General features: G+C 39.6%; 1 protein-coding gene across 1 annotated transcript; it reads right to left on the bottom strand.

Annotated features, from left to right (window-relative positions):
- Positions 1 to 404: 404 nt before the first annotated feature.
- Positions 405 to 26,309, bottom strand: cuedc1b (CUE domain containing 1b). Its single transcript, XM_080024946.1, has 11 exons — positions 26,175 to 26,309; positions 22,429 to 23,074; positions 20,644 to 20,771; positions 20,116 to 20,242; positions 16,245 to 16,449; positions 14,835 to 14,900; positions 13,487 to 13,567; positions 13,294 to 13,387; positions 11,841 to 11,899; positions 8,026 to 8,098; positions 405 to 3,851 (listed from the first exon to the last, which is right to left on the bottom strand). Coding segments are annotated over exons 2-11 (1,125 nt in total). The 5' UTR covers positions 22,720 to 23,074; positions 26,175 to 26,309; the 3' UTR covers positions 405 to 3,850.
- Positions 26,310 to 27,124: the final 815 nt, after the last annotated feature.

The following is a 27,124-nucleotide window of genomic DNA, read 5'->3' as shown; positions in this document are numbered from 1 at the left end:
CTCGCATACACAACAACAACATACTCAAATTGACGTCAAAATTAGTATGGGTAGAACGTTAGTATGGCTTTTCGAACACAGCCCATATGTGGGTACACTGTAAAAAGAAAATCTCCCCTAACAGCATTTTACATTTACACAGTACATCAACCCGCCTCGTTTGTATGAAGTTAGGATTGTGCATTGTGTTTAGATGGGAAGGGGCTTTGGAACTTCACATTGATTTGAATTGAAAACTTTTTTTTTTTTGAAGGAAGAATTTAATATTCTTAATATGTATTGCTTTAAATGATCATCTAAATTGTCCAGAACTCCCAACACACGACTGGCCAATCAAAAATGAATTGCTAACACATATTCAGATTCAAGAGAGGTGTCTTCAAAAAGGAATAATGCAACAGACACACAGTAAATATACTTTAACATGAAAAAATGAATTCATAACAATTACAAATGACAGGCAGACACATTGCAATAAATTGATTAAAGTAATATTTAAAAACCTTATAATTCATAACTGTTCAAAAGTTTTTCTTTGAGTCTAAATTGTATTTAATGTAGACTAGCTTAGTTAAAATGATCGATTCATTACTTGATTCTAGTTAACAGAGTGTAAGTGTTGATGTATTAGGGGGTACACTCAAGGCTCCAAAAACTTCTCTCTTAATGGTTTAAAACACATTATGTGACAGAAGTGTACCTGACATCATGTGATCTACAGTACATCCGATCACTCCTAACAGAATAATACAAACTTCACCTCCAAATAATAAAAATAAACCCTAGAATATTATGTACATTGTCAATACGTGTTCATGTATGGCCTACTGCTGCATTGCTTACAGCCTCAAGTCCATTTTCCCCTTTAGTCAAAAGTGGACATGTATAAAAATGAAGTACGTAATGCTCTGTATTTTTGGAAGACTAGTCGTTTAAAAAAAAAAATCAAGAAGAAATCCAAATGGTGGGGTCATGTGATGATAGTCTAACCAAGTTAGTATTGTAAGCCTGTTCACCAGAGAGCAGTATTATTAGCTTGCTTTACCAAATTGTTAGACTAGTGTTGCTTTAAATGATTTACTGTCAATAAACAAAATGATATTTTCAAGGCGTTTTCATATCTGACAGCTCTGAATGGTACAGAATATGTCTTTAACCTTAGGGATATAATGTGTACTGGATCTCGTATGGAGGATTTGTGCTTTGTGTGTCAAAAAAATCCAAATGCAGGAGGAGAATAAAAGGGTGGGTTTCCCTGAGAGGAGAACACATCCACTAGTTTCCTAATAGAAGAATCAAGCATCCACCACATACAGGTCACAGCAAACAAGACCAAAAAAAAACAGACGGAAAGACATTTCCCTAAACTAAACATCTGGAAGCAGCTCATTGACATATTTTAATAGACAAGAATCAAGGACCCTGTGACACTGGGCCATCCATTCACGCTTACTTCGACTCATGTTGACGGGCTACACAACATTTTTTCTTATAGACGGTACAAATAAACGCAGTGTCTAGATGTTTTTTGATTTGAGTGTATGTTGTTAAAGGCACATTACGCCAATCCAAATTCATACAGCTCAATCATGTATAGGTTCTTCTTGACTGGGTCATTATCAAACAAGCTGCTGGTGCAAACTGGACAGGTGAGTCAGTTAAATGAATCAGAATGAGAAATGAGAGAAAGCACGTCAGTTCAGATGAGCTTATATTTGATTTAGTTTAGGAGTATTTGATCATCATAGGGATGTGGCCACACAGTTCTTCTTCCCTAAATCAATACGTGAACCCGATGGACCTACACATGTGCGCTGTAGTCTTTGAAGCACCAGATCAGTGTTTGTGAATGACGTCACAGCACACACTTATCAAAGCTGCATTTGTGTGAGTGTCTCTTTAAATGAAGGTGCACTGCAGCGTGAGGGTTATAGTCCTCTGTGGGTTTGTCACAACTACTTCTTACACAAGTCATTTGATCCACATTGTTCACATTAAAATATCCAGAAATGGAGCTTCAAAATGAGTTCCAGTAAAATGGCCTTAAACACACATTAATACTGAAATGGTCCACCATCCCATTCATTACTTAAAAATCAGTCAGACATCCCAACTTTGCTCATCACTAAATAAGCAAATTAGAAAATTAAAGCATTTAAAATAAATGGGAAAAAATAGCACAATATAGGTTATTTGGAGACGTGCTGAAATTATAATTATAAACACGTTAAAATCACAGAGAAAGAAATCCAGATTATTTCACTAATGAAATGAATTCATCTTATTTGTCCAGAGCTTAAAAGCAGGCAGTTTTCTTGGATTGTAAACTTTTTAACACTTTTATTTTGTGTTCCTCTCATCCTTCTGTTCACACAGGCTACATCAGACTTCTACTTCAGCCCCATTCTAGTTTCACATACAAATGAAAAAGGGCTGTAGAGAGAGTTAGGACATAATCTCTCAAGCATTTGTTTGTGTTTGAATTGTCCCAACAAATCAGCCTTCCCTTTCATAGAGATCCAATCAGATGAGTCTTCACATGGGGACTGATCATCCAATCATGTTGCAGATCGTCCCAAACAACCAATCATTCACATGGAAAACACAATTCATTCTTACACATCCAAACTAAATGCTATTGTTACCAGTATTAACAGTGGCATTTAGAGAGGTGTTCTCCTTGGCAATGACAAAGACATGATTTGCTTTAAGAAGACTACAGGACAATTGAGATATGGCTAATGTATGTGATATTCATATTAATGGAAGTGATATATTGACCAGTTTTCTGTGCCCAACGCGTTGGGAGTGAGCCTGTGTAGTTCGCAATGAGCCACTTGGTAAACACAGCCATTTTAGGAGCCTCTGGCTGTGTATAAACGCCAGACTTCTTTTCAGCGCACACACATTACGGACAAGTAGTGCATGGTGAGTAGATATTCGCTGATTTTGACAAATAGTGTTTTGTATTACAATGACTGAGTATGCCTTTGAAAGGTGAGCAACTGGCTATAATGACAGCACAAGGGGACATTCACACTTGGCCCGGTAGATCTGGGTCATGCTTAAGCACGATTGTCCCCCACCTCCCTCCTCCGTTTGTACACACCTCTTCCAAATGTGCCAGGGCCAATGAAGTGTACTGTGCTTGAGTACGGGACGGGGCAGTCACACTGGTCAAACAAATTAGACTTGAGCCGTGCTTGGGCATGGTACGAATGCCTAGTGCGAGAGCCCTTGTGCAGCCGAAAACTTTGATGGCCACAATACTCTGACATATAGGAATTTCAGTTACCAGTACATAACCACTGACGATCAAAAACAGCTAAATATTACAATCTGATTAAGAAAACATGGTTAAGAAAAGTTCTACATGGTTAAGTGTATATAAAGGTGGCATGTGTGAACACTTTGGATTTAAAAGTGCCCAGCCTGAGAGACCCATTTTTGAAACATACAGTCTGCTAACTGTAAAGAACTGGGGAAGTTACCAAGGCTCATATGGCAAGATAGTCACTATACTAGGGCCCCTCTCAGTGGATTACAGGAAGCGGTTAACAAATATATGGAAGGGGATAATGCATTCTTTCCTTTACATTTGAAATTATATATTATAAACATAGTGTGAAAATACAGAAGATATAATGCATTTGAGAGAAAGTTAGCCCAGAGCTGGGAACAGCCCAGTTCTCCTGTGTTGGGGGTCTGAATTCATTGCTGAGCCTTACATTGGGCTGGTTTGGATTAGGGTGGTGGGGGATGGGGGACAGGAACAACTGCAAGGCCCCACCAACTGGGTCATAATGCTGCCGTCTCCCTGGTAACCCTGATATGGTGCAGCATGGGAGGATCTGAAATGAAATCAAAGAGAGTAAGGTTTTCATCTCAAAAGGGAAAACAATGAATGAAGATACTCCCTGTATTCCAATACTCATACTTCCATACTATTTAGTATGCCAGAAAAAGATTAAGGATGTCCTAATACATGCATGTCAAATGCAGTATGCAAAAAAATACCAGGATGCCCTTATACATCAAATAACATGTTGCTGTATGGAAACCAGCATGCTTTAGTATGTAGTATAGTAAAACGTATGGGATTTAGAACACAGGGACTGTCTGTTTGAAACACTGGGTAAAGAAAGACACTTTTTCATTTTTGTCTTTGTAGATACAGGGTGTCCGCGGAAGTCTTAAAAAGTCTTAAATTCAAGTATCTAAAATTAAGGCCTTAAAAAGTCTTAAATTCATTAAAAATGTGATATGCTGGTCTTAAATCCATTACTCAAAAGGTCTTAAATTTGTCGGGGGAGGACTATTCAATGTTATATATTTTTTTTCTTCCGCGACTTTCCGAGAAGGAGATGTAGAGAGGCTACTTTAAACTAACTGCTCATATAAAAGTCAGACACTACGCTAGAGGCAGTAGCCTACGGCCGTGTGTGGCTGTGATCCGCATATAAACGTAGCGTAGAAGAAGAATGTGTGTCCCCTGCCTCCGAATTTGAAGTCGGTCGCGTGAAAGCAAGAAAGGGGAAAACGACCCAGCGAAATGCATGCCCTGCTATTATAAATTCAGTGAGAGGTGGAGGGTGGACGACAAATATCATGGCTGGCTTTATTCACCCCGTGACCACACACTGCCGCTACTCCGTAGGTGTGCAACCACCCGCCCGCTGGCGATGTAGGTAGGCTACTGACCCAAACACAACTCACACAGAAACAAACAGATTTATTGTGTTTAGTAAAAATGTTTATGTATCTATATTTATTAATTAATAGCTGCTCATCAGACGGTCATTCGGGTCGCGTTGCCGTGAGCTCACAGAGTGAGACGCGATCAGCTGCTTCTCTCTCTGTCTGTCGCTTTCTTTCTCTCCACTCTGCCCTCGCTCTCTGACGGCTAGTTAAGAACTATTGCCGATCGTCCCGTCAATCTTAGACAGTAGCCTACATTTCCATCACCATTCGGTACAACCCTAATACCCGCAGTGTATTAACCTGGCTGCCTGTAACATATGAAGAAAATAAAAATGTTTGCAAATTACCGCAAACCTGTATATAGTATATATATGAATCTTATTTTTTTTATGTTTTACAACTGCTCTTAATATCGAACTTGTATTTTGTAATGTGTTTTATGTGCAACTGTGTTCTACTGTACAGCTTGGCCAGGTCTCTCTTGTAAAAGAGATTTTAATCTCAATGAGACTAACCTGGTTAAATAAAGGATAAATAAATAAATAAAAAAATAGTAGCCTATGGTATGCCTACTTTACAGTAGCCTATTTCCCGATTTTGAAAGTGCAAAAACATTCACCTGTGGAACCAATTTTTAAATAGTTTCTGCCATAAGTTCTGAAAAATAAAGTTAATGGACTAAGTTTGTTGTTTATTGAATAAGTAGGCTAATTCAAATTTGAAGGACATTCTTCCCCATAAATTACCAGATTTTTGTATTTCATTCTAATACTGCATGCTGCAGCTAACACATTTTCTTTATTGATTAAACTGTTCTTGTGACTCGATTAATCAGAAAATGTCAATCAATTGATACAGCTCTATAATAGGTTGAAAAGGTGGTAATGATGGGTTTTCACGTTGCCTTTACAGTGATCTTATATTTATTTGATGGTAAATGCGGGGGGACATTGTCTTCATTCAGACTGCTGAACATTTTTTATTTTCTGTAATTAGACAGCAGTTGTTAGCTAAAGTGCATTGAATATTTGATATTCAAACTTAATAAAACTCTACAGAGCATATACTGTAGTGTAGTTTGTTGATTTATGTTGCCAAGGTATTGGTGTTCATTAGAGGTCTTCAAATGTGCAGATACCCTGAGAGAGGCTACTTTCTTCCTAGCTTCTGATATAAATGAGTATCACTTTATGTTCAATAAACAGACAAAAAGTAAACTTGAATGAGTCTCATTGAGTGACACACAAGCTATGCTTGGGTTGTAATACAGCTGGACCCCCCAACTATCGCCTATATGTATTGTGTCTTAGGTCTTAAATTTCATTCAAGGTGGTATTAAAAAGGTCTTAAAAAGTCTTAAATTTGACATGCTGAAACCTGCAGATACCCTGAGATAAGAAGTGGCAAGACTGATTGGATCTTTCTAAAGAAACTCTGTTCTGATTGTAAGCAGCTAAGCACATGGACATCACAGTCTTTACACAACACACTTATATCAATACACAAACTTCTTAGTTCAGGGTCAGTCATAGTTCAATCCATAATCTGTTAACTCAGCCTCGTCACAGACAAAGCAAAAAAATAAAAATAAAAATGTAATAAAAAGTTCCCCCACTAGGATCCTTTATGTACCTATTAGGGGTGTGAACATTTACAAAAATGTCTAAACGGTTAAGGCCAGGACACACCAGCCCGATAATCGCCGTCGTCAAAAAAAAAGACGAATCTGTTTGGTGTGTGCCGTGACGTCGGCCGACGTAGAGGTCGTCGGGCTTGTTTTGAGCCTGCCGACCGTCTTTCATTTGGAGCAATTTGATTGGTGGAGGGCTAGCGAATCAGTGAAGCCCGGAAGTGAGGCGGGTAGCACAAACAGCTAACAACAGCTAGCCATCGTTTTAATGTGTTTGTTCGTTTCGTTTTGAGAGTACTCGCATGCATCAACCCTTGTTGACTGCTCGACACCATGCTCGACACTCTCTGCTAAAAATTGTGCTCTTATGGTCCATAAATATAAATACGTATTTCTATCTATGTTTATGCTCTAGAGAGATGTCCAATCATTTCCGGCTTTCGTATTTTTTCGGGCCACAATACAGATTAGCGCCGCCTGCTGTTGTGGAGACATTACGTCCCGCGAGCATACGGAAAATAAACAGTCGTCTCGGTGTGTTCTTTGGCCGCGACGGGAAGACTGGAGCTTCCTGAAACGGCCGACTCCATTTTTTGCGTAGTCGGAACATGTCGGACTGGTGTGTCCTGGCCTTTACACGACAGGTTTATTTTGTGTACAAGGTTTACTGTGACGTCATTATCGTCGCCCGCACAATATAGCCTATCACTTTCTACTTTCCACGTTTATGCAGGTTGAACAGCTGTTATAAAGTTAGTTTGGGCTTTTTACTTTTGAAGGTTGTATTGCACTGAGGCTCCTTATGAGCATAGTTCACATCAACTGGGTAACTTTAATCTTTAGGTTTTAATTCATCACTCTTCGGTGGCTGGAGCCCGACGGCGACTCCCTGTGTGTATGTGTCTGCAGTGCTGGATGACACACACGCACACACACACACACACACACACACACACACACACACACACACACACACACACACACACACACACACACACACACACACACACACACACACACACACACACACACACACACACACACACACACACACACACACACACACACACACACACACACACACACACACACACACACACACACACACACACATTTATCATCCCCAAATAGTTTGTTATTTGTGATGTGAAATTAATGAATGAACGTCTCTAGAACATATTGAAATAATTTTCAAAACTTTATATACACTTTTTTTTTTTAAAAGGTTTATGGAGTCTTCTAAACTTTCATGATTGAATAACCTGTTACACGTGTACGGGTCTATATATAGATAACCTTTTTATCTTTTGTTTTTGACTCAACCGTTTTTTCTCTCCAAGTGAACAAGAAGCATGACTGTACCGGCAGCAGTTCTAGGGTCACGTGTCTTAAGAGGTTGTGATTGTAACTATGGATGAGGTTTGTTTTCCTCATGTTATGGATGGGGTATATGTCAACAAGGAAAATGGATGGGTTGAAGCCTTGAAGTTTCTCTATTTCTCTCATTTCAAGAAAAAGGGGTTTATGAAACCTCCAGACAGACAGAACTCATGATTAGCTGATTCATGTTACAACATTTACCCTTTTCCCAACAAAATTAGCGCAGGTATTTTGTAATATATTACAAATGCAACATAATCTGATAACAGGACTAATATTAAGTCCCTGGTTGGAATGGCTGAGGAGTATTTTACCATGATATTGGCTCATTGCGTTGTTCATTCTTTTCCTGAGTGTTCTGAGCTCTTCTGGGCTGACCATCTTCCTCTGGAAACACAAACACATCATAAATCATCATTATTCGTATTTGAAGGTGATCATATGAGACAATCGGAGGGAAAAAAGGATAGACCAAAGCATGGAGAGGGATCGACAGAGGGTGTTTCCTAAAACTAAAACCTTTTTTTACTCTATTATTTCTCAGACTGTATGGAAGTAAATGAGTGTCATCGGATTTTGAAAATAAAAAGCCATTGAATTTTAAGCACTGAATATTTATGCAGTGAAATAACGTATCTGAATTTTTTGCCTCTGAATTTAACTCATTAAATTTTAAACAAATCATTTTCACCTTTATTTTACAATGTTCTCAAATTCAAAATCAAATATTCAACGTGCCAAATTGAACTGCAAAATCCCATGTATGAAATTCAGAGTAAAACTTTGGGGACCCAAGGAAGAGCAATCGATCATAGATGCTAGATCGCGTTCAACAAACAGAGCAAGTGGGAATATTAGCTCGTTGCCTTGGATGCCCTGATGCAGGAAGGCAAATCAGGTCTTAGCCATGTCAAACGGCAACGCAAGTAACGATGGTGCTTGGGTGAGTACAAACATGTTTCTATATCTATATATATATATATAGATATATCTATATATCTATATATCTATATCTATATATATCTATATATATCTATATATATCTATATATATATATTAGGGGTGTAACGGTACATGTATTTGTACCGTACCGGTACAGGCACGTATTTGGTGTTACAGAGGTGGACCGCGGTCCGTTCGTGGCGTACATAGCGTTATATGGCGAATGTACAGGCTTGTTTTGCTGTGTGGAACTTAAAACTTGTCGTCGGAGTTCCCCCCGGACCATTTAGCCTCCGGCTCGGCTCGCACGTGCGCAGTAGCAGCCAGCGAATGAGAGTCTCTTATCTCCATGGTGAGCATGAGGGTCAGGCAGTGTTGCTAACTTAGCAACTTTGTCGCTATATTTAGCGACTTTTCAGACCCCTCTTGCGACTCTTTTTTCAAAAAAAGCGACCAGCGACCAATCTAGCCGCTTCTTCTGGTGTTATTGGTGACTTTTGGAGACCCTGGCTGTCGCTAAAGCATGTATCGCTCTTAACTTCTAAACGAGCAGCGGGTGACTCCGCGGCCACTCCCCCCGTCCCAGAGCACTGACAGGCGGCCGAGTTCTCACGCAGCAGTCCCTCCCAGCTGCGGTCAGAGCAAGAGATAAACAGATCTCCGCTCTAGTGTTCCGTTTGCATCCCTACTAGCAGTTGCAGCGTTCCCCCCTCGTTTACAGTCTATCAGTAGTGCAAATAAAGATGTTATACAGTGCTATCGAACAGAGAGCGAACTGCATGACGGAAGTCAACAGGAAACCGGAGCTTGGAGGCGTCCCCCTGTTATTCAAATCCCGTTTGAGAGATAATTTAAGATTCCAGGTGAATTATGAAAACAGTGATAGACGTTTTGAACAATGTCGGCAGAAGAGGCATTGTTTCACTGCGATCGCCTATGCGGCAACACATCGAACATGCATGCGCATTTTAGAAGGCAACATCCAGGTGTTACTATCACCGTTACTGTGAAGAAAAAATGATGCCACATTGTATCTCCTGCCTGATGCTGTGTAACGCAGTATTGTTACTTTATCTAATTTTCATGTCGTGCACAACATAGAGTGCACCGTCACTGGTGAGGTGGGTTTTGTTGATTTTTTAAGACCACTTGACCACCCAAAAGTTGTGTGGTTTGCCGAAAATCACGCCAATCAAAAAAATTAAAAACAAATAAATAAATAATAATAAAAAAAATACGGGGCGATAGTGTATTACAGAACAGTTTGTGGCGTTCGGAGCGCAGCATCTAGGTCTACTATAGGCTACTGATGAAAATCACACAACACATTGCATCTATTTATTAACAATATTTATGAATTTAGGCTATATTTTGCTGCTCCAACTCAAATTCAGCCCAGCCAGTTAAGTTTCAGTTTCGTTTTCATCTCAGTGGTATACAGCCGTTTGGACCAGCTGATCGGCTCCCGACAGCAGGAGTCAGTCTGCGTTCCAGTTGTACTGGGAAGTCGGATTTATGGTGCCAGTGATAACTGAACTAAATGATAAAATAAAGCGATCTTCTCCTTCCTATATCTGTCTATCTTTATCCCTCCACTGCACACTCAGTCACTACTATCCATGCTAAAAGGAAGCAGGATTATAACCTCGTTTAGCACATTATTTTTAAATATTTTATATTATTTATTTATTTTCTCCCCCATCTAATTTTGACGATTTTTAGAAAACTGTGTTGGTCTGTAAGCGCTAAGGGAGCATGTTTAAATAAAACCTGTGAACCTTAACTTTTAAATGTATTTTATTTCATGTTTCTATGTGCTACGCAGGCTTAGATATTAAGGTTTTGGTAGACTTGACAATTCGTACTATTTTTTCAGAAAACCCTCAGGCATTAAGGACATGCATCCTAGATTGCAATAGTCATCAATGGGTTAAGAGAGCTGCATCAATATTTTATTTTTTTAAAGTCAAAAAGGCCCATTAATAGCCTACTGTATATTTTTTCATTGCAATTTTAGTTACTGCACCTACACTAGTATTTAATAAGTATTTTATTTATTGGAGAATTGCAGCAGTATTTTTAGATTTGTTATGCATTTTATTTGTATGTTACATACTGTCAGCTAGTTACTGACAGCTAAAGCTGTTCATTCTCCCTTAACTATGAACCGTACCGTACTGTACCGTACCGTGACTTCAAAACCGAGGTACGTACCGAACCGTGACTTTAGTGTACCGTTACACCCCTAATATATATCTATATATATCTATAGATATATATATATATATATCTATATATATCTATATATATCTATATAGATATACACGTAGAATGTTGTAACGTTGAATATTTGATTTTGAATTTGAGAACATTGTAAAATAAAGGTGAAAATGAGTTGTTTAAAATTTAACGAGTTAAATTCAGAGACAAAAATTCAGATACATTATCTCAATGAGGAAAAAAATTCAGATACATTATTTCAATGCTGCAAAAAATTCAGATACGTTATTTCAATGCATAAATATTCAGTGCTTAAAATTCAATGGCTTTTTATTTTCAAAATCCGATGACACTCATTTACTTCCATAGACTGCACCTGCCATATCGCGATGTTCTTTTTTATCATATAAGATAAGGGGATTTCTTTCTAAAAATACTAGCCTCAATAAGCCTGAATTAGTTGCAACTGCTATGGTAAGAATTTTAGAATGTGATATTAAACAAAGTCAATACTCTAAGGTCTTCACAAAACGTTTGTAACATTCTTGGTTTAAAATAGCACAAGGAGAATTCAGCACAACAGTTGAACTGCCTTTGGCTTTAAAGGCTACAGAGGGGTCCCAATGGGGAAATCATCTTTTTCTCCAAGGACAGCGTTTTATGAGTGATGTAGAAAACCTAAAATGAGATCCCACACACTATTGATGATTAAGGTCAAGGGCAGTTTATTGTAAACTAGGTTTTAACATCCCGACCAGGGACTGAAATTAATTCAGTATGCTTAATGTTGGCATATTCTGTTAAACTACTAAACGCTGTCTAAGTACAACCTCCAAATTCTTCATCAGCAATGTTGTCAGGGAGGCAACATTTGGACGCTGAAGCTAAAACCATTCAGAACAGAACAGAGGCTCAGTAACACAGTTACACAATGTTTTATAGTGTGCATGCAAAAGGAATTTCTTACCACAGGGGTTTCCCTCGACATCATCAAGGAGATTGGCGGTGGAGTTGGCAGTGCCCAATCTGGGAAGGAGCTCAGTTAAAGGAATAGTTCAACATTTTACATCATTAGCTTTGTACCTCGCTCAAGAAAATGCTATAGAAACAGTTCCTGTAACTGAGCTTTTTCTTTAGCATTTTCGAGGTTTTATTGATAGGGCAAATAGACAGAGATGAAATGGGGCAGAGAGGGGAATGGAATGCAGAGAACGACCACGGGTGTGCTGCAGGAGGACTGAGCTTCATGGGGGGGCGGAGCTCTTACCACTACACCACGAGTACCCCCACTGTGCATTCTTAAAGGTGAAGTAAGCGGTTTATTTATGTTAATATAAGTGTAAAATTGCTCTTTATTCATACAGTGATCACTTACATAATGTGCACGTTTCATAAAGCCGATCTCTCAGTCAGCTGCTTTGCATGTAATCGGCAAATAAACTTATTGTAGTATCCCGGAATTTTTTCCAATCAGAAGAGAGGATGCTACAAATCGACACTCGTCTCACTCATATATAGTATTATCACTCCATGGTCTCACTGCCGGTGCACGCCAGAGCGACAGATGGGTGAATGTTTATGCGCCTACAATGGCGGAGCAGGTAAAAATCCTTCCCAATGTCTGTTTTGATGGTTTTTAATCATGTTTTATCACACTTATGGATCTGAGATGATGCTAGATAACTTGCTGCTTGAAGATCGCAAGTTATCTAGCATCATAACGACGTCCCTATGGTGACGTAGGGACGAGCGAGGGGACTGCTAACTGCAGTAACTAATAGGAAGTTAGCTAAAAGAAGTATTCTGCTTACAGCACCTTTAATGAAGAAATGGGCAAAGGTTGCTCATCCAGGTTAGCTTAGCTCAAACACTGGTAGTCAAGTAGAGCAGGTCAAAAGATAAACTTTACAACATCACTAAACACTCCTGTGTGCTTGTTGGGACTTAATTGACCACATTACGACGCGCTCTATTAGTTAGTTATTTATGTCATTTTAGAATCAAATACATACGGGAAGGAAACCAGGAAGTGTCCATGGCGGCATGCTAATAAGAGACGGCGGTATGGTTGGTTTAAAGTTGTATTCGAGAAGACGCCGCTGATGAAAAGTGTCTTTCGGATATACCGTGGGACATAGTGTAAATGCATCCTTAGGGGCGTTGCTTTGGCTCTCTATATTGACGTCACTTGTACTAGCAAATACTGGCTGTTGCACTCATTGTGGACACAAATGTGTAGAGTTGTTCATTACTGCTGGATCACTTGTTAGGACGCAAAACACATTTATTTGGTTGATTTAAAGCATCTCCACTTGTAAAATGGCATATGCTCATTGTGGGTTAATAAAAATTGGCCACTTTGCTTCACCTTTTCTACATTATCTGGCTAACATTCCTTTTTGTAAGGTAGAAAAGGATACGAATGGTGCTTCAGGAGATGCCTCCTTTTGGACTTTCTCCTCTTTGTCTTTTCTGAGAACGTTCTGGCAATTTCAAACAGCTTCTTTCTTGTGGCTGAAAAGGTGAGAAGTCATTAGAAGAAGACATTTGACCTTAAAAGGCTATTGCAGTTATTGGTGAAGTAGCAGTAGTGTTGTAAATCAAGAGACTTACATTTGCCCATGTGTTTGAGTTTGTCCCTGAACAGGGCTTCATCGGAGACGGACTCCATTGAAGCTGCAGCGTACTGTTCACCTGCACACACACACACATATAGCAACACTACCAAACTGAACACCTCATGTAGTTGCATACATCAAGCATAGAAGCACATGTATTTATGGTATGATGTCTATAACACAAATTCCTTCACACCCAACAATTATCACAGTGAATGCATAAGACACACGCAGAGCAGTATTCAACACAATTCAGAATGCAAAGACACACCCTGCGATCCAATTGGCATTCTCTCTTTTTTTCTATTCTACATATTACAGCTGATCATAAAAATAATGTGGTGAGCATGCGATAGGCATACAATTGGGAAATACTTATACTTATTTTTTTTCATCATAACACGGCGCCTTAATCTTGCCTCTTGCTTATATATCCGTCTCATCCCCGGTTGTTTTCATACGGAGGCTCCATCGATGTGGTGTCACTTTCGGTGTGCACTGGCTTGTGGGTCAGAATCGCCCAAAAAGCATGCTGATTTCAACACTAAAAATCTTGTGCGGATGTAGTAGGCATCCGGGTATTTAATTGTGTTAAATCCTGTTTTTAATGCACTAATTGTTCTTTATGTGAAGCACTTTGGTGGGGCTTAGCCGTCTGTAAATGTGCTATATAAATAAACTTGACTTGACTTGACTTCAAGCATTCTAAAATCTGACCACATGAATTGGGACATCCTCAAAAAAAAAATTCTGCCAAAAGGTGAAGTGAGCGGTTTATTTGTGTTAATATATGTGTTATATCACTCCATATTCCTACAGCAATCACTTCAACAGAGTGCGGACGTCATGTCAAAAGTCTCCAAGTCATTCTTATTTGCAGTAATAGCCCAATTAACATGTTGTAGTATCCCAATTTTTTATCCAATCAGGAGAGAGTATGCTTCAAACCGTCACTCGTCTCACTCATATAAAGTATATACACTCCATGGTCTCACTGCCGGTGCACGCCAGAGCAACAGATGGGTGAACGTGTATGCGCCTCCAATGGCGGAGCAGGTAAAAATCCTTCCCAATGTCTGTTTTGATGGTTTTTATCATGTTTTATCCGGTTTTATCACACTTATGGATCTGAGATGATGCTAGATAACTCGCTGCTTGAAGACCGCAGTGCATTAATGTGGTGACGTAGGGACGAGCGAGGGGACTGCTAACTGCAGTAACTGACAGGAAGTTAGCTAAAAGAACCATTCCGCTTATAGCACCTTTAATAGCAGAAAGTATAGGGATTGGAACGCAGGGACAGTTGAAAGCTTGGCAGAGGAAGCTCAATGAGTGAAATATACCTGTGGAATTCTCCATGCTAGATGAATGATTGGACTTTGATTTCTTTGATTCATACTTCAAGCGATCTAAAAAAAACAGAGAACAGATGTTATGAGCACTGATGTGAGGACCCAAGTTGTAGAGAGCTGTGGTTTAAAGGTATAATGCCCAAACTTCTAAACTTTCATGTAAATTCATCTCAACCAGTTTCATGCTTTTGCTTTTTTTGCACCAAAACAACCAAGGCAAATATTTTGCTCATGGCCAACCCTGTCTTAGCAAAGCCTGCATTTCAGAAACACTGAAACTATAGAATTTTCACCACTGACAAACATTGGATTGAATTGAACTTTTTTTCTCCCTAAAACAATGTGCTTTGTAATGTAAAATCAGTTACTGACTGGTCATTAGGAACAAATAAAAATAGCCCTGATCTTATAAAACTTGAAAAGTCTGAGAGTTCTGTGCTCAAAGTTCAAAGAACAAATGGAAGCAAGTGACGTAAGCTGAGGGATGTAAAGACAAATGGAGACATGTGAATGTGTATTTAAATAAATACAGTACAATACAAAAACTATTCAAATAGCTCATCATAAGTAATATCTTACGTGGTTTCTCCAAATCCTTCCCAGAAAGAATGCAACTTTTAATGAATTCTGCAGTGTCAGAGGACCACATGTGATATTAGTTATGTTGAGTTATTTGAATTGTCCTTGTTTGATATGTACATTTTGACGATAAACAGAATTTGCAATGAATCTGCAAAGCAGGACAAACAGTTGTAAATCCCACCGTGTAATGCTCAGTCCGTGTCCGCGAGTAATTACCTGACTAATTCATCATTTGCAGATCTATATAAATTGGTGGGCTTTCTGTGACTTAGTAACTGAGCGCAACTGGTGTCAACTATCCCAGAAGTATACAGTGTTATTCGAGTGTACACACCAAGACACTTGTGGAAAAACAGCGCCACAGTGCTAACAGAGATCAAAAACTCCACAGGGACCCTGTTATACCCCCAACTATAAGGGAAAGTCCCACTCTGGCCAAGTAAAGGTGTGGCCAAACCTGCAACCACCTCTAACTGTATGCTGTACCTTGTTAGCCCAGTAGAGCATACTAATGAATTGTTTCTCCGTTTTAACACCTACTAATGAATTTCCCTGTTTTTCTTTCTTTCTTTCTTTCTTTCTTTCTTTCTTTCTTTCTTTCTTTCTTTCTTTCTTTCTTTCTTTCTTTCTTTCATATAGCACATGGTATATATTTTGTCATTTTTATTTATATATATATATAAAAAAAAGGGACCCTGTAATTACATTCTATGAATTTGTTTCCAGTGGCTACTGTCTTGTGTTGACAGTATTGCCACTGACCTCATGTTGACCTTATGAACAGATGATGAATGAAATGGATATACTTATATGTCCTACCTCTCTCTAAGGCGATGAGGAAGTCCCGGTTTCTCTGGAGCTCTCTCATGAACTCCTCGTTCTGTAGGAAGAGGGCGATGCGCTCGTCGTCCAGATACTGCTTGAGCTGCTTGTCCTGCTCTGTGTCTGCTGCTGCCAATGTGCTCCCCGCAGCTCCACACATGGAGGAGGAGGAGGGAGGCTGAGACACACTGCTCTGAGAGGCCTGCCGAGGTAAAGACAGGAGAGCTTATTGGAAAACAACATCCATATTTTGACTTTGTATATCCTCTTGCAGGCATACTGAGGATGCTCAAAAGCAGGAGTGAAAAACAGCTGCGTGTAAGTACATTTTTATTTAAATAGCACTTTTTAACACAGACCGTTACAAAGTGCTTGACATGGTACACAGGCATATTCAAATGAAAAACAAAACAATACCAAACAAATTACAATACAAAACAGTGAAGGAGGAGACAAGACAATTAAAAGAACAGGAATAGACAGAACAATCCACAAGATAAAAAAAATAAAGACAAACCAAAATGTTGTGCTACTGGTACAACTCATCTACTCTAACTGTCTGACACGGCGGATGGGTTAGCTATAACCTGTAGAACGTCTGGTTAGGGAGAATACCTTTTACCACTTCATCAAAGGCCCACTAAGAACCACCACAAACTGTCTGAAAAGACTCCATGAACCGGGACTAGGTAGGTAGCGTACACCCCTGCAATGAACAGTAGTTACTGAGCACTCACCAAGTGACACCCTAACAACCACTAATTATACTACAACCCAAAGACTTATCAATTACAGAACATACATAGAATAGAAAGAACAGAAAAGATTAAAGGTGAAGTAAGCGATTTATTTATGTTAATATAAGTGTTAAATCGCTCTTTATTCATACAGTGAATACAGTGTGCACGTTTCATAAAGCCGATCTCTAAGTCACCCGCTGTGCATGTAATCGGCAAATAAACTTTTCTGTGAACCCACTACTGGTATCCAATCAGAAGAGAGAACGCTACAAACCCGCACCCGTCTCACTGCCGGTGCACACTGTCTACGTTCCGAAAGCCGGCTCTATTAGGCTACGGACCTGGTTCCGCTATATTCAAACCCCAGAAATCAATAACGTTTGAGCTTATCGATACCGCTATGGAGTCCAGTAGGTCACATGATGTAATTTTAAATATCGAGTCGGGTCATCTTCAACTAATTAGGCCTACTTTGGCGAATTATTCCATCAGTGGTCTACATCATAGACTGTAAAAGTGTTGTACCTTCGACTGTCTTGAAGAAACTCCATCAACCCGCTTCAACTCTGTCTCCAAAAATAAATAAATAAAAAAAATCCGTCCGCTGAGTCACTGCCGCTGCAGACCATGCTGCAGACGGGCTCGGCACCGTCTCATCATTCATTCAAAGCAGCGGTGATCAACAAACGCAAACGAGAGACTGTGTAGCAAGTCCCGCAGTAAAAAAATTTGATAGTTTTTAAATCCATATTAAAATCTGCAGGATAAGAACTAGTTGGCTTTAAAAAAAAATCGCAAACGGTTCAAATGTGATGTGTTCAGGTCGGCTCAGTAAAATTATTATTAGGCACAGGTCAATAAAATGACATCATGATGTGTTCAAATGTAACATCAAGAAAAAAAGAAATTTAAGTTTTTCGTGATAAGCTTGAATAATACAGTTTGGGTGAAAAACCTGTTTCCCCAGCAATATAACATTATTAGTAGGCCTAAATATGGAATTATGACCTGTTTAAAGTCCTATCCTTAGCTCTTCTAATCTTATAAGCAATTAAAGCAATAATACCAGTTTTCTTTTAACAAAATAATAGAAAAGTATCGATAAAGATTTGGATTGTGGAGTCTTTATAATGGTATCAATATGAATAGAAATTAAATAGAATGATCCCCCTCCCTACTTACAGTATAACTGGGCAATAGCTTTAACATGGTGGACTTGAATCATTTTATGGCAGACTATCACTTTTTCGCACAATGTGACTGTTTTAAATAAGTAAAATAAGTTAAATTTTTCTGAACACTTTTGTGTGGAAGCTAACATTCAGCTTGACTCTGAGCTAGACTGAGTTTTCTGAGACCCCCAAAACCAGGCCAGGTGCCTGGCAAAAAGAGGCCCTTTTACGATGCTGCAGCAGGACCAAGCGCTTGGTGTAGTGTGATGTCATGATATCTAGGCTTATATGAATTGTTGTTGGTTGTATGTGGTCAGGATGAGACTAGTAAGCTGTGTTTCCATTTAAGAGATACGGTTCGCTAAAATGTACAATTTAATTAGCCTATATATATATATATCATTGTTTAACAGTTTTTTTGGGCAAGTGAACACGACATTCGGGAAAGTAAAACATTACCTGTACTTGCCCTATGGGCAAGTGCTTTTGAAACCTTATGCCTCGTTTCCACCGAGTACAGCGGGTCGGATCGGAGCGGTTCGGTCCGGATAGTTTGGCTTTTCATTTGCCAAAAGTTGGGTAGGGTACGGTTTAAGCGCACCTAACCGCTCTGAGCCACTCCAAATCTCAGTACTCCTCCGTAGGGGTACTAGCCGCCTGAAAGCGGTCCGAAAATGCGGAGCGACACACCCCCGTCATTTGATTGGTCGAAAGAATCATTTCCGCCATGTGTAGTCATCTCGGCAAGAGTGAAGAGAGTCTTGTGTTTTGTCGAAAATGTGAGCACAGCACTGTTTATTGTGTGGTGTTTTTCCTCGTCAATAAATTAATCAGTTGGTTACACTGTGTCCCACTGCTAGTCACGTAGCTGCCGCAGCCAGCGCTGTTCGCTCATGAGTTGCACCGAGCCGTTTCTGTGTGTTTTCGCCATAGATAGTAGGCTAGTAAATACACGTTCACAACAACACGGGGGGAATAAATAAAGAAGCGGCTGGTTTGACCAAGCAAAAACGAGAGACAGCTGGCTTGACCACAGTTGGTAGAAATAATCATTTCCGCCGTGTGTAGTCACCTCGGCTAGAGCGAAGAGCCCTGTGTGCTCACAACAACACGGGGGAAAGCGGCTGGTTTGACCAAACGAGAGACCGCTGGTTTGACCACAGTTGGTAGAAAGAATCATTTCCGCCGTGTGTAGTCACCTCGGCTAGAGTGAAGAGAGTCTTGTGTGTTAGCGAAAATGTGAGCGTAGCATTGTTTATTGTGTGGTGTTTTTCCTCGTCATTAAATGAACCAGTTGGCTACACTGTGTCCCACTGCTACGATGTCACGTAGCTGCCGCAGCCAGCACTGTTCGCTCACTGTATCAGTTGCACCGAGCCGTTTCTGTGCTCACAACAACACGGGGGGAATAAATAAAGAAGTGGCTGGTTTGACCCAGCAAAAACGAGAGACCGCTGGCTTGACCACAGCTGTTCCACAGCCCGATAGTTTGACCCACATTCTGGCGGCGGCTATCGCAGTCCAGCCGAAACCCCGCCCTACCCGTAGAGGTAGGGTCATAAACCCCGCCCTACCAGTAAAGGTAGGGTCGGCGGTGGAAACAACACCGAGATTCTTAAAAGTGAGCTGTCCCGCTCTGAGCCGCTCTGACCCGACCCGCTCTACTCGGTGGAAATGAGGCATTAGTGTCAACCCCTGATGTGTATTCGCCTACAATGGCGGAGCAGGTAAAAATCCTTCCCAATGTCTGTTTTGATTGTTTTTAAATCATGTTTTATCACACTTACAGATCTGAAATGATGCTAGATAACTCGCTTCTTGAACACCGCAGTGCATTAATGTGATGACGAGGGGACGAGCGAGGGGACTGCTAACTGCAGTAACTGTCAGGAAGTTAGCTAAACTGACCATTCCGCATACTGAACCTTCAAGTAAGAAACCAGATTTTTTTTTTACCTTTATACTGTCTAACTGCTGTGGCAGGATCCGCAGAAAATCATCAGGGAGATTTCCAAGCAAAGGAGGGTTCCAGTTGCGGTAGCTTCTGACCTGTTGATGCCCCGGAGGTGGCTCAGCTTCAAATCTATGAGAGCCCCAAGGAGGAAACAAGACAAATGAGTAATTGCACCAACACAATCAGGTGCAATATCAACTCATCATCTGCAGCTCTCTTTGCCACGAGCTTTCTAACAGAATCTGAGGATGTGATTTGTGTGCCTCTCTTTATGGCAAGCTTGTGACCTCCACCTTGCCTACACATAATAATAACCCAAATAGAACAACTATTTTCTCAAATAAGCTCTTAATCTTTACAAACAAGCCCACAGTTGCTTGTAAAAATCTTTTCTAAGACCAAAGGATACGTTTTTCAACATGGATGTTTAAGAAATACGAAGCTATTCGCTGTATACGTAACGGTTAAATAACAGTGCTTTTGTCCAGGCAGTGTATAACCAAAGTCAGATTCAAGTTCCCCCTCCTTACCTTGGCGGGGGTGTTGGTGGGGCTTCTGGGTATTTCCTGTCATATATGTGCATGTCATATGTTGGCGGAGAGTAAACTGGAGGCGGTTCCTCATCTGAACTGTCAGGTTCCAATGTTCGCTCCAGAATCTAGACAGAAACACAGCATAGGCTTTGTCTCAAAACACTTTAAACCTGACTTACCATAAGGGCTGTGAATCTTTCAGAATCCCACCATTCCAATTGATTCCAATTCTTGGGGGTCACGATTCGATTCAAAATGGATTATGGATTCAAATTCAATTTGTCGAATCAGATCAAAAGGAGGATTTGGGGATCTACTCCAGTCCACTGTGTGCTGAGATCAAATAAGCACATTAACATCCATGTCTTATTTATTTTCATTGAAGTCTATTTTAATGTGAAACTTGAAATGCATGTGATTTTTTTTTCTTGAAGAAATGGACTTTAATTTGCTTACATTTCGTAATTTGCCACAACTCCTCTAAGAACACAGTGGACTGGAACATAGGGGCGGTGAAAAAATGTATTCAAGTCTCTCTTCCTATTTCAGCGATTTTGAATCGATTCATATTTAACAAAAATGTCTCAAATAATAAATAAATAAATCAAAACAAATATATACAGTATATATTTTTTTATATACACATGTATTTCAGATGGGCTTTATCAGACCCGCTCCACTGACATGCTTATGCTTTATGTCCCACAAGCCTGGTCTGAGCTGGGAAAGACAGCTTTTAGCTTCAGTGCCCCTGACTCCTGGAACAACTTACAGCAACAAATTAAACTAAATACCTTCATATCCTTTAACCAATTTAAACAAACTATCTTAAATCTGCCAAACTCTACCTGTAACTGTTTTAATTAGGCTATATTGTAATTTCACCCATTTCATTTTAATTGCTGCCACTCTTCACCACTATGTAAATGTTTCAATTGTTATTTTTTTCTCTTCACCTGTTGTTGTGTATTTGATGTATTTGCGTTGAATATTGTGTATGTTTTGTTGTTTTTCCTTTAAATTTGTTTGAAATCGACATCATTGTAAATGAGGGTCACCACTCAATTGGTCTCTCGAGGATAAATAAAAGTTAAATGAAAATTAAAATTTTGCTGCCGCCGGTAATGTTGACTCGACCCGCCCTTTACACTACCTGCATATAAATTCTAAATAACATTAGCGTTGTTAACTTAATAAAATAACACCTGTTCTATGAGAAGAAGCCGTAGATAAATGACTTCTGTTGTTATTTGGCGCCCCCTCAAGACAAACAGGGGAAACACTGAAATAGCATAATTGTTTTTTTAAACTTATTTTGATGCATCATTATTGTGTTGATGAGCGAATAACTTGTGATGTCACAAAAGTTTACATTGTAAATCTTTTCCCCCTATCATCTTGAAACCTTTATCAGTCATTCGCCCTCCTGTTAATCATTGAAATATAGGTGATTTTTTTATTTTTTTATAAAAAAAATTCTTTATTTATACAGGTAAATCCCATTGACACCGGAGACTCTTTTTGCAAGGGAGACCTGTACCCATTTACACGTTACCATTCACACACATATTCATACACCGATAGCAGGCTAACTATCGACATTCACACGAGGCAAGGTGGGTGAAGTGTCTTGCCCAAGGACACAACAACCATGACACATGTGGCAGGGTGGGGATCGAACCTCCAACTCTTCGATCATTGGCCGACCCGCTCTACCATCTGAGCCACAGTCACCCCAGTTTGCAGTATACATTATAAATAGGAGACCTGCATTAGACTGACCTCTGGTGGGATGCTGTCATCGGAGTCCGAGCTGTCGTCCGAGCCCTGTCCGTCGATGCTCATCTGGAGCAGCTGGTCGATGGTGGCGTCCACAGCTCCGTTGTTGGAGCGCAGCACACACTCGATCACCTCATAGTCCATGGTGGGGAACATGGTCTTGAAGTCCTCCATGGCTTGGTTGAACTCCAGGCGTCGGACCTGCCGGTTGGGCCTATTGTTGTTGAGTCCGCCCCCCCCACCGGTGCTTCTGGAGCCTCCACTGCTGTTGCTGCGCCTGAATAGACTGGTCATCCTCAGGGTCTGGCTTGCCTAACACCTACGATGGCTCTTGTTTTTACTATCACCGACACCAGCACTTGGGCTCCTTCAGTCTCAGCTTTGCTTTCTACTGTTCCCTGCTCAGTTTCTCATTCCAAAACAACCATGGTAGTCTTTTGATGGGGAGTTCAGAAAGACTGGAGCCCCCACCAATACTATTTATTATTCAGATTCATCCAGCATGGTTGACTGTTTTATAGGGTGTGTAGCAGGGACTGGAATAGTCAGGTGTTGACAGAAATGAAATGTCCAATATACTATCAGCAGGTAGAGATTAGAGTTAAAGTCCCCCACGGAACATTCATAGCTACATCACAGTCATTAGCACCTACAGAGAGAGGAGATAAACAAGGTGTTACTGAGAGCTAGCAACACAAATGTTCTATAGTTTTATAATTAAAAGTACAGTGCCTAGGGAGTCATCATAGCCTTTTGAAATAGTCACAAAAGTGTCTTACTGCCTGAAAAGAAAGTACATCAAATCCATACATTTCCAGCTTTATTTACATTTTGCCTTAGAACATTCTTTTGAAATTTTCTTTTTTCAAAATTTCTGAAACTAAAGAAATTAAAAAGTTAAAATCGCAGGGTTGGAAAAGTTATCTGTCCCCAGATGTAATACATATTAGGTGTACATTGATATTTTAAATACACTGAATTACAAGGTGTAGAGAAAAGCACGCTATTGCAGACTAACATACTAAGGTTGTAATTAAGCCTACATTATTTAGTTGGTCAGCCGTGAAGTAAACTAAAGTGAGCATTTTTCTATTTTGTAGCATGCTTGAGAATTTGCGTTTGAATAAAAAGGAGAAAATAGTGAAATATGGTAAATACATTTTATGTATCTAGTATATAATTAGAAATGTAATAAGAGAAAGGCCTTATTTCCACGTGTCATTTATAATAAATGTTTAGCATATGAATTTACAGAAAATATGCAATATCGTCAAGTGTGTTCAGGACAGGAAAATTAGCTATATGGATTTGAGATTTTGGTCGCATCGCCCCAGTCATAATGTAAATAGCATAGAAGCTTCTCCTAAAATATCAATGTGTCTCAGTAGTCGGTAACTGTAATAATGCGTTGTGTGTTCCAAATACTTTTTTTTATTAAGCCTTCATTTCAGACCCATATTGTAAGAGCATTGAACATCTGGCTAACCTGCAGCAGAATTTGATCCCTTTTTTTAATTCCCATCCTGTGCAGCTGTAGAACCTGAGAGCTGACTGTAAGTCCAGCTGTTCACCATTTGGATGTGTGTAATGCTGTGTCTCTATGTCCTAAACCAGTCAGACAAAGCCTCAAAAAGCAGTTTAAGTGTTCTAGTTCATGTGCCAGATGGCTGCAACATCTCCAACCTCTCTTGCTGCACATAGCTCATTTAAAATCAGTCATCCCGGGCCCTTAGAAACAACTCCAGTGATCTACATACAGTGCTGCTTGAAAGTATGAGAACCCCTTGAGCATTCTGGAATTTTATTTAGTTTTACCGTTAATATATATATTTTTTTTATCAATGCCAGCATTTCTTATATTAAAAAAACAGGTGTGTGTTTATCAATTCCACATTTTTCTTTTCCGGAAATCAATGTTAAAACAAATAAAACTAATTATTTGCCAACTTTTGTATGTGCAAAAGTTAGTGAACCCTGAGCTGCATTGCTTAAAATCGCGCAGGTAAAAACAATCAGGTGGGCCAAATTGAGTGATGAAATGGACCAATGTAAGGAGAGATCTTTGGGGAAGAAATTTGGAGGCACTAGATGATGTACGGTGTAACTAATGAAAAAGTTAGTCTGGAGCCATGTCTAGTGGTTGCACTTATTCATCTATTCATATTGTATTCAGTTCTGATTGGTCAATCATGGCATTATACAGGTGTGTTATTTTCAGCTAGAATGACAGCTTTCAAGGATATAATGACCATTGCTAATGCTAAGGGCCTACGTCATGGTGTTGATGTATCCTATCTGACCTAGAAATCTGCTGACAGACGTCTACAAACAGTTACGGCTACTACTCCTTCACAAAACAATGTCACACACTTTTTCATCATGACTTTGTATCAGGAGAGCATGGAACTTCAGAGTCATGCTTAATGTCTGAAAGGACTCCAGTCAAGATGACGTGAGTACGTTTGGCCGCATATTGACAGGTACCTAAGCCCGCTGATTAATTGTGTTTAGACAGTCAGATAGTTATGAAGTATAGTACCACTAAGTAAACTCAATTGAAGGGTTTATGCTGAATTGTCTAGTGGAAATTCAGCTTGGCTGGTAACTCAAAATCTATATTTAAAGCCTGGATCATGCCACTTAAAGGGCTTGGTTTAAATGTGTGCCTTGTTTATATATATTATTATTTGGAGTATCATGATTAATATTATTCATCTATTTGTTCTCTTGTGTGTATTGTGCAGTAGGCTACTTTGTTTATTTGTGTTGAGTACCCCCTTGAAAATGAGATGATTCATCTCAAGGGGTGCATCCTTCTAATAAACTCTTACTGTTTTTAGACCTACTTGTCAGTAATAGTTCACGCACATTCGCTTTTATTTTGACACAATAATTTAACTTCCGGTCCCAAGCTGCATTGATTAAAGTCACCTGTGGTCTTCACCACGCAAGGCAAAACTGAAAAAAGAAATAGCATACTAATAAACCTAATTTATTTGTAGTACGATTATGCTTTTAGTAGTAGGACGTTTCGAGCTATCTATAGGAAAACAAACACCCGTTTTCATTTGATTCTTGAATGGAATAATCAACTGATCGTTTGATACCTGATACACGGACCCCCCGGCATATGTTTTTTTGTTTTTGTGCTGTTGTGAATGAAGAATAAAAAATAAAAGCTCTTATCGGGGATAGGAAATAGGTCGCGCTACCAGTCGGCGGCTAACTGGCTAACGGTTCTCCTCAGCCATTAGCCAACTCCCAAGTGTCAAATGCAGATATAATAATATCTTGATAAGTCTCCCGAACAACATTTAATTTAAAATAAAAATGAAGGCAGAGTAAAACATTGAGTTTTTTTCTGCAATAATTAATATTAGCAGCGACATTAAGTTTGAACGAGGCTTACCGTAGATATGTTTGTTAGCTGCTACGGCTAACTAATCACTAACCACGTAAGGTCCTCCGGACAGGGAACTGTCTTCCCCAGGCCTCGGTTACCGACTCAGTAGCAGCATCCAACCCAAATTAGCTAGCTTTGTCTAAATATACATTCAAGTCTCGAATGTTACCAACTGCCCTAATTTTCGGTTTAACAACTACATACCTCTGAATACAACACCCTTAACATCATCGTGTTGTTGTTCACAACAAGGAGTGTAAAACTAGGTGAAATATTTCAACCAAAGGTTGTTTAGTTAAATCTGTGTAGTGGAAAAGGGCACGGAGGAATGTTAGCGTTTACTCACTGACAGAGGCGCTGAGGGCCCAGGAGAACTGCTCATATCCACTGGGTGCTAAAGAGTCGAAAGGAGGTAGAGCTGAGCCGTCCCCGGTGGATTTTAGTATTGTAACGGGAACCAAAAGGATACTGTCCCCTCCAAACAACAGCAAGATATGCCGTACAATTAAACTGGCAACCGGATGTGTCATGTTAGCAACCACACATTCAAAGTATCAAAATAAAAGACATATGTATTATGTGTAGCCTACAGTATAACTTGCAAAAATAAAGATATAATTATAGGATATTTAATAAATACATTTTCGAACATTATAAATAATACATCTGATACATCTGTTTAATAATGTAACTAAAAGCTGCTTCTCCTTGTTTAGTCCTAACTCTGGGGACTGTAAGTAGACCTCTCCCAGACGACCTAAGGCAGGGGTGTCAAACTCATTTTGGTTCGAGGGCCACATACAGCCTCTCTGATCTCAGGTGGGCCGGACTAGTAAAATAATGGCAAAATAACTCCAAATCCCTAACTTTGTTTTTCAGTAATATGCTTTATCACTCAGCCTACATTTGCAACCTACATTATCACGGATCACAAGGGATCTCTGTACCCCCCAGGAAATGTCTTAGTAAAGGTTGCTGCTGGCCATGGGAATAGGAGGTGCGGCGCGAAGCGCCGCAGCAAAAATTTTGGGGGTATTTTGCTCAAAGATGCCAATGTGCACTAATGAAATAAACAACTGTTTATTTGAATACACAAATACAACAGGCACTGACCTTACAGTTGTCCAATTTTGTTTATTATATGTACAGGTACACATTTTGTGCAAACATGCAGACTGTACAAAATACAATTAAATAAAAGTGCAACTTCTACTGTTTTGATTTATTTTTAAATACAGAGGTTATTGGTTGTTTTGGAATTTGTTTTTCCCAATTTAAAACATAAAAATAAAGCAG

The sequence above is a fragment of the Ammodytes marinus genome (genome assembly GCF_949987685.1).
Source record: "Ammodytes marinus genome assembly, chromosome: 3".
Lineage (NCBI taxonomy): Eukaryota > Metazoa > Chordata > Actinopteri > Uranoscopiformes > Ammodytidae > Ammodytes > Ammodytes marinus.
This window is presented reverse-complemented; position numbering and strand designations above follow the sequence as displayed.

Bases quoted from the DNA above. Each gene is read 5' to 3' on its own strand.
- cuedc1b (XM_080024946.1), bottom strand. From the start codon at position 22,719: ATGACCAGTCTATTCAGGCGCAGCAACAGCAGTGGAGGCTCCAGAAGC. The intron at 20,772-22,428 runs GTCAGTCTAATG...GTTTCTGTCTAG, and splicing joins ATGACAGCATCCCACCAGAG to ATTCTGGAGCGAACATTGGA. The intron at 16,450-20,115 runs GTAAAAAAAAAA...TTACCTCGGCAG, and splicing joins AGCAGTTAGACAGTATAAAG to GCCTCTCAGAGCAGTGTGTC.